The sequence below is a fragment of the Gadus morhua genome, chromosome 18 (assembly GCF_902167405.1).
Source record: "Gadus morhua chromosome 18, gadMor3.0, whole genome shotgun sequence".
Taxonomy (NCBI): Eukaryota; Metazoa; Chordata; class Actinopteri; order Gadiformes; family Gadidae; genus Gadus; species Gadus morhua.
Window position 1 is genome coordinate 6,592,845 of NC_044065.1, and position 13,638 is coordinate 6,606,482.

A 13,638-nucleotide genomic window follows, 5' to 3' on the forward strand; every position below is an offset into this window, starting at 1 on the left:
TGGTACGGGAACATCGGTCTTCCCGTCGTTCCGCTCGGAAGTACATTGTTCTTTTTAAACGATGAACCGCTGCAGTCAAACAGAAAGCATGAGTACGTCTGTTTAACGTGATGAACGGTGTGAACGTCAAACGTTCAAACCAGGCTGGACACATAAGAGCTAAATTATTACTATTACCATTCCATTATATTCCTATACTCTATTCTACTGATGGGCAGTGCCTGACAATGCTGCAAAAACATCATCATTCTCTTCTCTGAAAGAACACAGAACACAGTGTGAGGATGAACCGTGAGGGTCTGTTTAATGTGAGTCTGCTGGCTGGGTCAGCTCGGAGCATCGGGCTGCATTGGCCCGCGGAGACGGGAACGGGGGGGCGGGGGGGGGACATGGGGGGGGGGGGGCAGCGTCCAGGGGGAGCAGATGGTGCATGGGCTGCTTGTTAGGGAGGACACACACGTACTCACAGGCACAAACGCTCGCTCGCTCGCTGACACACACACATCACAGCGCACACATGCTCGACGTCAGTTGAGGAATTTCACCCGCCACTTCTCACCAATCTACATGCATGTATTCAGGCAGAGGGATTATCCTCATTCTGATTCATGCGTCAAACATGTGCGCAAGCACGCACCCTCATGCACGCACAGCAGCGACACACGCATACGCAACACACGCATGCAGGCAGGCCGGCATGCAAGATAGACCCGTACGTTCTCCCGCTCTCTCACACACACGCTCTCTCGCTCACGCATCTAGGCCGAGACAGAACACACGCGGGAACGCAGGCATGCAACATAGAAACACACACACACACACACACACACACACACACACACACACACACACACACACACACACACACACACACACACACACACACACACACACACACACACACACACACACACACGGACAGGTGTCAGACAGGTGCGACACTAATGGTGAGGGTTTGGAACCAGAGCAGGAGCCATCCATCCAGGGAGGGAGACAGACCACTCCATCAGACCATTGTGGCTGCGTCCCGGCTGCGGTGTGTGCTCTATGACGGCTCCGGACGTAAGGGCAGAGATACGTCCGTTCATTAGGGTTGTCAGGTCCCCGTCGGTTAACGGCAGCTGCCCCGGGGTCTCACCACGGCCCCCAGGGACCGGGGGGCCGGTTCTTCAGGGGCCCTCGGGGGGGCTGGAGACTCCAGTGGTCCAGACAGACGGTTGGTTGTTGCTCCGCTAGAGGGGATAGCACCGTGGGGGGCGGGGCTTCAAGCAGGGACAGACTCTGGAACGGAGCGGAGACGGAGGGTTCCCGTAACCCCCCCCTGGGGGTCATGCAGCTCGCCATGGGGGTAGCATGACGCTAAGGTGCTAACTAGCCAAGCGGCCGTGTCGGGTGGGGTTCTACAGGGCGGGGGGCGCGGGGGGGTGGGGCTCTAGCAGCGCGCGGCGCAGCTCCTCGGGGTCGCTGATTGGCAGGGCGCAGGTGAAGTCCTGGCAGACGTGGGCGGTGGCGGCGCCGTCTGGGCGGGGCTTCAGCGAGGAGAGGAGGGGCAGGCGCTGGGACAGGAAGCCCTCGGGGTCACCGTCCGCCAGCATCAGAACCTAGGGGGGGGGGGGGGGGGAGAGAGAGAGAGAGAGCGAGAGCGAGAGCGAGAGCGAGAGCGAGAGAGAGAGAGAGAGAGAGAGAGAGAGAGAGAGAGAAGGGTGAGAAAGATGAGCGGGGGGAGGGGGGAGAGGGGGAGGAGAGAGAGAGAGAGAGACGGGTGATGAGCAAAGTTCTGGCCAACTCAGTCAAACTGAGCTGATGGGGGCAATCAAACGGTCTGGGTCCTCTAGTCTCGAGGAGCCAGCGAGTGGATAACACCTGACCGCCCCAAAGGCCCCCCCCATAAGCAGAGACAGTAGACGGGGGGGGAGACGTATGTCCAGCTCCCATGGCTCTGGAAACATCTCGGCGGTGCTCCCTTGTGGGAGATACTTCCCTCACCCCCCCCCATACCCTGAACGTGGGATAAATGCTCAGCGAAGGTGAGGCCACTCAAGGCCTTTGAGAAACTGAAAGTACTCATTTCATTGGCTGTCGGCCTTGTCGCTCACAGACATGTAGCCATAGCGACGGCGCGAGATGGGCGGATCAGGTTTGTTCTGATGCTCCCATCCCGGGGATTACCCAGTGATACACTACGATGCGGTACAAAGGGCCCTTGTTTCACTACCGCTCTCTCTTGTAGAAGGGCTGTTCCTGGCATACGCCCTGTGATTGGCTTACGGTGAAGCTGATTGTCTGGATGGCTGCCAATCAGCCAATCAGCTTTACCGTATGAAAAGGCTGGCTCTGCGACAGGAGCAGACTGGACTCCGAGAACAAACAGAGACTTCCCGCCCTCCCCCCCATCATCTCCCCCATCCTCTCCCCCATTATCCACCGCTGTTACCCCCTCTGCTCTCCCCCGCAAGGGAGACGGAGGCTTGGAGGATGCGTCTGTCTGTCTGTCTGTCTGTCCACCTGTCTTATTTGCAGGTCCATCTGCCTCCCTCTTCGTCGTAGCGGCGCCCTCTGGCTAACCCGGGAATCATCAGGGGAGGGGGGAGAGAAACATGGCAGCTCTGACCACACACACACACACACACACACACACACACACACACACACACACACACACACACACACACACACACACACACACACACACACACACAGGGCTGGGAAAGAGATGGAAGGCACCGCAGAAATGAGAGTGACATCCAGGCAGAAAGAGGAGCTCAAAGGCCGCTCTGAATCCGTCGCCTGGTCGGTGGCTCCGAGCCCTACAGTGCTGTCAACGATCAAAGCTGCTGGGAAACCCTTGGTCATTTACATGATAGAGCACAAACAGGTAAAGCAGGCCCAGCGACCAATGGGAGCTCAGATACATACACCAGTTCTTGAGCCTCTGTCCAGTTCATTAGCGATTAGTGCACAATGCATGTGTGCTTGTACCGTGTCTAGGTGTGGCTGTATGACAGTGTGCGTGCGTTGTGTCTAGGCGTGGCTGTATGATAGTGTGTCGGCATTGTGTCTTGTTGTGGCTGTATGACAGTGTGTGTGTGTTGTGTCTCGGTGTGGCTGTATGAGAGTGTGCGTGTGTTGTGTGTAGGTGTGGCTGTATGACAGTGTGCGTGCGTTGTGTCTAGGTGTGGCTGTATGACAGTGTGCGTGTGGTGTGTCCAGGTGTGACTGTATGACAGTGTGCGTGTGTTGTGTGTAGGTGTGGCTGTATGACAGTGTGCGTGCGTTGTGTCTAGGTGTGGCTGTATGACAGTGTGCGTGTGGTGTGTCCAGGTGTGACTGTATGACAGTGTGCGTGTGTTTGCTGTGTCTGGTTGTAGCTGTATGAAAGTGTGTGTGCGTGTACATGTTTGAATCCATGAATTCGAAGCCAATAAATCAGCCAATAAATCGGAACCTGAAAACATGCAATTAAATTTGGGAGATGGGGCGGCTGCAATTCCTCTTCGGAAGGTGTTTGTGTGCACGTGCGTGCGTGCGTGTGTGTGTGTGTGTGTGTGTGTGCGTGCTCGCTGGCTTGGTGACAGCACGTATAGACAGTAACAGTAAAAGTTGAAGCACAGCCCATCCTGAGTCCATCTGCTGCCCCAAGAAGAATCTGGGATCCAGCCGTCCTACTCTGTGACAGCCACACACACACACACACACACACACACACACACACACACACACACACACACACACACACACACACACACACACACACACACACACACACACACACACCCTCCCTGCCACGTTCCAATCAAAGGCCACAACCCGGGTATGTCTTCCGTGTTAACGGCACCCGAGCAGGGGACACCCGTCTCTCTCCCAGCAGGGGTCAGAGCAGCACGGGGGGGTGGGGGGCTGCTCCCTTGGGGGGGACCAGGGGAGGGGGGGGGGGGGGGTTTGCGCAGTGAAACAAAAATGTTGTGCGAGATGCAGTGTGTGTTGCTCCACAATTGAGCCCCGAGTCAAAGTCACGTGCGTGTGTGCGCACACGTGCACACAGACACACACTACCAGCTTGTTAAATGTCCTTACCCTGACAGCTCCCTCCCACTGGCTGCTCTCGCTGAGCTAACCGCGGCCAAGCTAACGCACTTAAGAACACCGCGTACTTGTGCTGACAAACACACACACACACACACACACACACACACACACACACACACACACACACACACACACACACTCTCAAACATTTACCTTCCCTCTAATCTCCATGCAGCAAGCGGGCAAACAGATGGATGGCTCGCTAACCGATGACGGCTAGCGAGAGCCAAACAGCTAGCGGGGCCAAGATCTGCAGAGGCTACGAGCGCACGCACACACGCACACACACACACCTGTGTGTGTGCAGACAAACACGCAGAGCTCCGAAGCTCTCACACCTGAGGAAGAGCTACGGCAACACGGCTGAATTTCACACACACACACACACACACACACACACACACACACACACACACACACACACACACACACACACACGACCAGGCGGCTACACCGTCACCGCAGGGCCACCGACACACAAACGCACACAAAGACGATCACACACCAACACACCTAATCTGTCAAATGGTTATTCTATCCAACTCCTGACGCCAGTGGAAGGCACCGCAGAAGTGAGAGTGACATCCAAGCAGAAAGGGGACCTTAAAGGGCTATCAACTATCACAGCTGCTAGGAAACATCTTTTGATTCATTTACATAATTTGAGTATATCATCTATGTCTGGGACTATGTCCAACCTGAGGGCTTCTTTTCACACTCCTCCTGTCCCAGAACCAGGCCTCCTGAAGTAGCAGGAACACAGGTGCATACATTACTCTGCTCAGGACTGGAGGAACATGCTTAGGCATTAGCATGGTTAGCAGGTGTTAGAATCATGCTTGTTAACTACATTAGCTCTCCGCCTGGGCTGCACTCGGGACCCGGGTTGAGCATTTGTAAAAGGCCCGCACTTTCACATTAACTTCTGTTATAACGTCCCCACATCCCGCAATTTACCGATAACTCTTAAGCCCAACGCGCTGCCCAACTAGGCTTCACGCCACTGTTTTATTCCCTAGCGTCGCCGACCCTCAAGAAGCGCTTTTTCATAGCTGTTTGGTACATCCCGGCTTGATACAAGATCCTGAACATATGGAGATTGTTCATGCACTCGATGAACAATTCCACAATGCAAAAAGAATGAGAAATGAAAGTAAGTAAAGTCTGTAAACTGACTAAACCATAAACAAAGCCCCCGACAGTACATAAAGTAACTATGAATTAATGTGACATCATTGTTAGCACAAACAGAGGATCATGGGCATCAGGGCCATATATGTAGTCATAAAACAACTGGTATGACGTTATGGTAGCCTATTCTATGCTTCGTTCAAAACATATCACAACGGTGCTGCAGTGCGCCGCTTCCTATTCGTGCTAGGGGCGGCAATTGAGGCGTGTGAAATGCGCACCGCTGCACTTCGGCGCCGGTGTGTGGCCAGTTCAGGGTCACTTTAGCGATAACTCTTTTCTTTCCACTAGTCTCAGCGTGCACTGAAGCCTCACGTCGGATTCCCGGTTTGAGGATCCACACCCAATGCCGTTTCTTGGGACCCAGGTGAGCCATGCAAAGAGGCCGCACTTCATCTGAACCTCAGATAAAACGTTGCCGCATCGTATCGTACTCGCTCGTCAACGGAGCGTGTCCAAATCACGAGTAGAACTCTGCAGGCGATTCGCCTTGTTTGAAGCCTTGTTGCATAACTAGACGCATTAAGGGCGAGTCTTGTGTCTAATCCACGAGTCCGCCCTCCTGGGGGGCGCGGAGGCAGCGACGTACTCGGAGGCTCAGCTCCTTCTGTGCCCCGACTTCCATTCATCGTCCCGACTCTTGAGGAACGTCGTTCGTCAGGACGGCGTTCCTCCCATCTAAGCACTCCCTAATCAGCGAGTGTCCCGGGTCCCGACGCTGAGTGATGGGGTCAGACGCTGGAGGTGTTCTGAGCCGGGGGGGGGGGGGCGGCTGCGGCGTCCCGATATGACACCAGCTCCTCTCTGTTGTCACACCGCTTTCAACCTGCTCTCCGTCTGGGTGACAGGCAGCAAGACTAATGCTAATTATGTCGTTATTATGTGCTGCCGGCGGGGCTTTTAACAGACTCAATGCAGATAGTATTACCCTGCGGATCTGAGCGAGGGAGAGAGTGAGGGAGAGGCTGGTGAAATAGTGAAAGGAATGGATCTCGATTTGGTCTTGTGCTCTAGGAGACAATGAGATGAATAACGACCGGTTTCTATGCATTTGGAAAGCGATCATTGCAGGTGGAGGTTTATGTCCTGGCTCAGGGTGGGTATTAAAACACCACCCGTCGCTATACACAGACATGGGGTTGAGCGGGCGCCAGTCTTTTTTGCTATGAAGTCATCAATCACGCATTTGAAGAAACTTGTGTACAGCACTCTTCTGCTGAGAGGTGAACACACGAAACCTCTACCACTTGGTCTGCAGGCGTCCATAAATACAAGTGTGTTAGTTTTGTATATCCACGGTTTGGACACAAGCTTTGTCATGTTCCATGAAATAACCTTCTGTATTTATTCTGCCTGGTATTTATTTCATGTTTTCCATTTTTACTTTTGCCATAGTTTCCTGTTTATGTACTGTGTAAACAGGGTGTTGTTGCAGGAGCTGTCCAATGCCACACAGAAAAACATCTTAAACCTCAGAGATCCAGTGCAGAGGCCCTCTAGCCCTGCTTGTGCGTGATGGATGGTTAGTCTCCTCCCCTTCAGGAGGAGATTCTGTGCAGCGGTCTCTTCACTTTAATCTCAGATGTTACGTCTGAATGTCGGGCCTCGCCCTGGACGTCCCTGCTCATAACCTCTCCACTCATTCCTCCGTATATATTAGAGAGAGACCCAGAGAGAGAGCGAGAAGGCGAGAGAGCGAACGAGAGAAGGAGAGTGAGCGAAAGAGAGCAAGAGCGAGAGCGAGAGAACGACAGAGACCGAAAGAGAAAGAAAGAGAAAGAAGAAAACAGACAGAGAGAGAGAGAGGAAGAGAAAGCGCAATGCGTTACATTGTTCTGTTGTTTTGCTCTTCCTGGGTCTTAATGGGCCCATAAAAAAATGATAAGAAAAAAATAAATAATTGGATTGCTTGCATTCTTGTACAGAGTAACGGTGAGAGAGAGCGAGTACACAAAGGGAGAGGCGGAGGAGAAACAAGAGAGAGAGAGAGGATTAGGAGGAAGCAAGTAAAGGAGGGAGGATAGGAAATGAAGGAGAGGACTTGTCGAAAGTATCTACACAGAGAGAGAGAGAGAGAGAGAGAGAGAGAGAGAGAGAGAGAGAGAGAGAGAGAGAGAGAGAGAGAGAGAGAGAGAGAGAGAGAGAGAGAGAGAGAGAGAGAGAGAGAGAGAGAGAGAGAGAGAGAGAGAGAGAGAGAGAGAGAGAGAGAGAGAGAGAGAGAGAGAGAGAGAGATCAAATTCACCATCAAGGGAGCTGGAACAACCCTAATCAAGCCATACTGTTCTGTAATGGAAGAACTTTTGGAGACAATTCATCATGGCGAGTCCAGAGGCAGAGACCATCCTGACCCTAACCCTCCACCAGTGCGCTGGTGACGGCTCCATTGATTACAACGCAGGGAAAACAGACATTTTAGGGAAAGCATGAACCACGACCGCAGCACCAAAACAACACTGAGCCCGCCTCCATCGATTGGAACCAATAACGCGACACAGGGAGAGTACCTTCCAGCCCCGGAGGTGTGAGTGAGCCAAATCGAGAGAGTGAGAGAGTGAGAGAGTGAGAGCTAGCTTCTGGCTTTGTATAACTCATTCAACCTAGATTACGCTCAAAGTGGACACAGACGTTGGAGAGCAGCCTCTGCTGCTAACCCTAATGCCCTAATGCCTGATGCCCTAATGCCTGATGCCCTAATGCCCTAATGCCTGATGCCTGATGCCCTGATGCCTAATGCCCTAATGCCTGATGCCTGATGCCCTGATGCCTGATGCCCTGATGCCTGCAGCCCTGATGCCCTAATGCCTGATGCCTGATGCCCTAATGCCTGCAGCCCTGATGCCCTAATGCCTGATGCCTGATGCCCTAATGCCTGCAGCCCTGATGCCCTAATGCCTGATGCCCTTATGCCCTAATGCCCTGATGCCCTTAATGCCCTGATGCCCTAATGCCCTAATGCCTGGTGCCCTAATGCCTGATGCCCTGATGCCTGATGCCCTGATGCCCTGATGCCCTAATGCCTGATGCCCTGATGCCCTATGCCCTGATGCCCTGATGCCCTGATGCCTACAGCCCTGATGCCTACAGCCCTGATGCCTACAACCCTGATGCCTGATGCCCTACATCCCTTATGCCCTGATGCCCTGATGCCCTGATGCCCTAATGCCCTGATGCCCTGATGCCCTGATGCCCTGATGCCCTATGCCCTGATGCCCTGATGCCTGATGCCTGATGCCCTGATGCCTGATGCCCTGATGCCCTGATGCCCTAATGCCCTGATGCCCTAATGCCCTGATGCCCTAATGCCCTGATGCCCTGATGCCTGATGCCCTGATGCCTGATGCCTGATGCCCTGATGCCTGATGCCCTGATGCCCTGATGCCCTGATGCCTGATGCCCTGATGCCCTGATGCCTGATGCCCTGATGCCCTGATGCCTGATGCCCTGATGCCTGATGCTAGAGATCCTATTAGAGGTTGCTGCAGGCTCCTCGTACTGAGTAAGTCAGACGCTCAGAGAAGCCAGCCCTGATGCCCTAATGCCTAATGCCCTGATGCCTACAGCCCTGATGCCTAATGCCCTGATGCCTACAGCCCTGATGCCTACAGCCCTGATTCCTACAACCCTGATGCCTGATGCCCTACAGCCCTTATGCCCTGATGCCCTACAGCCCTGATGCCCTGATGCCCTAATGCCCTAATGCCCTGATGCCCTGATGCCTGATGCCCTGATGCCTACAGCCCTGATGCCCTTATGCCCTAATGCCCTTATGCCCTTATGCCCTGATGCCTGATTCCCTAATGCCCTGATGCCTGATACCCTAATGTCCTGATGCCCTAATGCCCTGATGCCTACAGCCCTGATGCCCTGCAGCTGCAGGGGAGGAGGTAATGGGGCTGTTCCCCTTTAAGACGGGAACGTCAGCGAGCTGAACCGTGTAGACGGTGGACTGACCCGCAGACGGGATCGGGATGCACCACCAGATGGGACGTTAAGCAGTTATTAAGAACGGATAAGTAAAAACAACATTGAATTATTTATCAGTGCCTCGAGCTCACATTCAAGTGGTATGTGTGCGCGTGTGCGTGTGTGTGTGTGTGTGTGTGCGTCTGTCTGGAGTGGCGCTGGATCGTTATTTCACAATGAAGCGGGAGGCTCTGCTTCTCATGTTAATGGCTGCAGAGACCGGCCCGGAGTGTGATCCCACCGCCTCTGAACACAGAACAGACACACACACCGTCTGAACACACAGAACAGACACACACACCGTCTGAACACACAGAACAGACACACACACCGTCTGAACACACAGAACAGACACACACACCGTCTGAACACACAGAACAGACACAAGGCAGACCGTCTGAACACACAGAACAGACACACACACTGTCTGAACACACAGAACAGACACACAGCAGACCGTCTGAACACGCATACCAGACACACAGACCGTCTGAACACACAGAACAGACACACACAGACCGTCGGAACAGACGTCTCTCCCTCCCCTTGTGTAGATACCATAAACCTCTCGGTTATTAATATGTTATTGTTGGATTCTGAGACGAAAGGGTTGAAAGCAAACTATGTGTCAATCAGTTGTGACGGCGCAGTGTCTTTTGGGTTTGTATTGGCTGGATATATCCCTCACACACACACACACACACACACACACACACACACACACAGTCAAATAATCCCGATCCTTACTCCGCTCTGGGCGTTGCGGCGGATCTACCGGTGGAACGGGGAGTCATTTCCTCCCTGACAATTTTTACGAGGAAATCTGTTGAGCAGAAAGCGCCTTGGGTTCCCCCTGGGACCGCTGGCATCAGCTCTGTCCGTGCACTCCCTCGTGTCGTTACACCGTGATCATCTCTTTAGAAGCTCTGCTCGTTGATTGCCCCCGGATCGACTCGGTTTATAGTTATGCGACTGGGTGAGTTTACGTACCCGGGGCGGTCCCGACGCAGAGCTCCTAACCCCCCTCCCTCCCCTCCACACCGCATCTCCATCCCTGTTGCCGACAGCAACAACTGAGCTGATGACTTCATCAGGACCATAGTCGCGTTGACAGTTTTTCTCTTGGCTAAAACACGTGTTGGCCGCTCATGCATCCTCTCATGAATGCACATCGATCGCTGGTCACTGAGTTCCCCCAATGAAAACCCCTCTCCCACAGAAAACAGAAACCACAGGTCCTCTTGCACACACACACACTCACGCACACACACACACACACACACACACACTGCACACACATGTATGCACATCGATGCCTGCTCGCTGAACCTCCCTAATTAAAACCCTCAGTAAGCTGTGAGACATGACCAGTGTGAACCACTCAACCATCAGTAGGATCATACACCAGTAGAAATTCCCAGTAGCGCCCCGGCTGTCACACTGGTGAGAGAGACCATCATGTCAAGTGGTAGAGGTTTCTAGTGTCTACCTTTCACGGATCGGCTCGTTTTGAAGTAGGAAGCTCGGTAGTTCATTACGTTGTTTTATACAATCAGCTGAATGCATTAATAAATGTACAAAGTTTGATGTTAGCCGTAGCGCTGTAGCCATCAGCGATGACAGCGATGTGTGCTGTTGTTAATTAGCGTAGACATAAAAACAGGGCTCAACAACGTTTTAATGAGCTTGTAAAAAATAAATAAAAATCAAGCACAAGGGAGGAATAAAAGGATCCGTCTTTATGAGCTGATCAATCTGTCACCCCAGCTACCGAGTCCCGACTTGTACAATTCTCTCTCTCTCTCTCTCTCTCTCTCTCTCTCTCTCTCTCTCTCTCTCTCTCTCTCTCTCTCTCTCTCTCTCTCTCTCTCTCTCTCTCTCTCTCTCTCTCTCTCTCTCTCTCTCTCTCTCTCTCTCTCTCTCTCTCTCTCTCTCTCTCTCTCTCTCACATTTTGCCATGATAAAGAAGATTCATCTTTATTTCAACAGGTCAGAGAAATGACCTGTGTGTGGAAAACGACAGATTGGGGAACCAAATGTGCATGTTGTGTGTGGTGTGGGTATAGGTGTGTGTGTGTGCGTGTGTCTATCACTGGGAAATTGCTGCTGTAACTCAATGGTGTAATTTCAGTAGCGATGGATCGATTAACACTGAACCCAGTGACCACTCTCACACAGCGAGGGGTGTGTGCGTGTCTGTGTGCGTCTGCGTACAGTACATGTGTGTGTTGCTGATGATTTAATCTCCGCCTGGTAATTACAACACAGGATTGAATATGCGGTGTCACGCAGACTCCCTAACGAGCTCCACGTGTGTGTGTGGCGTCCTTCCTAACCTTCCTAGTCATTCCTGGATGAGGTGTTCCCGGTGCGCTCCAGAGCGGAAGGCTCTGGTGGGAAACATGTCCCTGAGCCGGGTGAACACACACCCCAGCCTCAGCACTGTGTCGCACGTCTGACGCAAACTGACAGCTGTCAAACACACTCCAGCCAGGTTATGTCATCGCACATTATGACACACGTCGCAAACCCAATCACACACCAGAGCACGCATACACGGATCCCAAACACGCACGCGCGCACGCGCACACACACACTCACACACACCAGAGTTGGGCTGATGTTTGGAGGTGTCAAAATGCCTTTAGGTTCAACTTATGACTGCATACTGAAACTTTTGTGAAGGATGGCGGGATTAGGGGAATGACCTTTAAGGCCCACTGGGACCAGCCAACCGCCCCCGCCCTGTCCCAGGCGTGTGTGTCTGTGTGCGCAGGCTTTGCAGTGTGTGTCTGTTTGTGTGTATGTGTCTATATGTTGATTAGTGCATGCATGCTCGTGCGTGTTTAGGTGCATGTTTATGTGCAGGGGTCTCAGTGTGTGCGTGTGTTTGTCTCTGTGTGTGTGTGTGTGTGCGCGCGTGTTTGTCTCTGTGTTTGTCTCTGTGTGTGTGTGCGCGCATGTTTGTCTCTGTGAATTGCCTGTGAATTTGCCTGTGTGTGTGTGTGTGTGTGTGTGTGTGTGTGTGTGTGTGTGTGTGTGTGTGTGTGTGTGTGTGTGTGTGTGTGTGTGTGTGTGTGTGCGTGAGTGCGTGCGTGCGCGTGCGGCCATGACAGTGCTGGCTGGAAGAGAGACTCCATGCAGTGTGTGTCACAGCTTGATCTTATTATTTCAGGGTCAGGCAGTCATGACTCACAAGCTAGTTAGGATGACACATCATCAGCGCTCACACACATACACACACACACACACACACGCACGCACGCACACGTAGCCAGGACGGAGAACACTTACCTTGTGCGGTAAGTAGAGGGAGCGGACGGTTGCTAGGAGACCGGCAGTGTCTGGGGCATCCCTCTCACCACAGATGACAATCTAACGCAATGAAACGCATGAACCAACACATGAATACATAATGCACTGGAAACACGCTGTAAAACGAGGGCAAGAGAGTAGGGGGAGAGGCCTCGGAGACAGAGACAGTGAGAGAGAAGAGGCCACGGAGACAGCGACAGTGAGAGTGAGAGTGAGAGTGAGAGTGAGAGAGAGTGAGAGAGAGAGAGTTGGACAGAGAAAAGAAAGAACACTATAAAAATAGACGGATTCTGCCGGGGTAGGGAAGGAGTGAGAATTGACAGAGGAGAGAAAGAGGGAGGGAGGGAGGGAGGGAGGGGGAGAGGGGGGGGAGGTTAACGAGGGAGGCAGGTGTGCCCTCAGAGCTCCCAGCTCGTTTCTCGCTGACCCCGCCCGCCTTGGGTGACTCCTCCCCCACAGGTCACCCCTGATGGACAGAAGACTAATGATGCTCCCTCTCCCCCTCTCTCTCCCTCCCCCGCTGCACTGTATATTATCCAATCTACAGGGGAAAAGTTCCACGGTGAGGGAGTGTGGGAGAGGTGCTTTGTTCAGAAACTAAGAACAAAAAGACAACCAAAGGAAACCAAAGAAAGGGCTCTCACATCCATCTAGCAGACCCGCGCCGTCTGTTCACCAGCCTGTCTCCCTTCTGTCAAACGTGACCATCGATGACTGACTAGCGCCGCCTGCTGTTTAGGAGACCATCGTTAAAAGGCGATCCGTCCCCGTCTCGTCCTTCGACTTTTTTACGCTCCTGGACTCCGGAGTTGGGACGAGCCAAGATGGCTGCCGGATTTTTGTCCTCAAGAAAAAGCAGACTGTAATGAATGGCTTCATTAGAGTGTGGCAGATTCATGGCTCCTGCCCCCCCCCCCCCCCCCCCCCCCCCCACCCCCTCTAGGGACCACGTCGCACCGTTCTCTGGACTGATCACACACTGGCTCACGTAAGCGCCTCGACGCGGCAGAAAGGAGGAAGGATAAGGGCGCGATTGGCCCCGAGGGGAACGTTGAGATCACTGCCGTCGTTGTGTTTTGTAA

General features: G+C 53.1%; 1 protein-coding gene across 1 annotated transcript in view; it reads right to left on the reverse strand.

Annotated features, from left to right (window-relative positions):
* Nucleotides 1–385: 385 nt before the first annotated feature.
* LOC115531438 (spermatogenesis-associated protein 20) overlaps nt 386–13,638 on the reverse strand; it is an 18,289-nt gene continuing 5,036 nt past the window's right edge. The window contains exons 3-4 of the mRNA XM_030340703.1: nt 12,536–12,616; nt 386–1,601 (exon numbers count right to left, since the gene is read on the reverse strand). Coding sequence (XP_030196563.1) covers nt 1,401–1,601; nt 12,536–12,616 — 282 coding nt within the window. The 3' untranslated portion in view covers nt 386–1,400. The remainder of the gene's footprint in view (nt 1,602–12,535; nt 12,617–13,638) is intronic.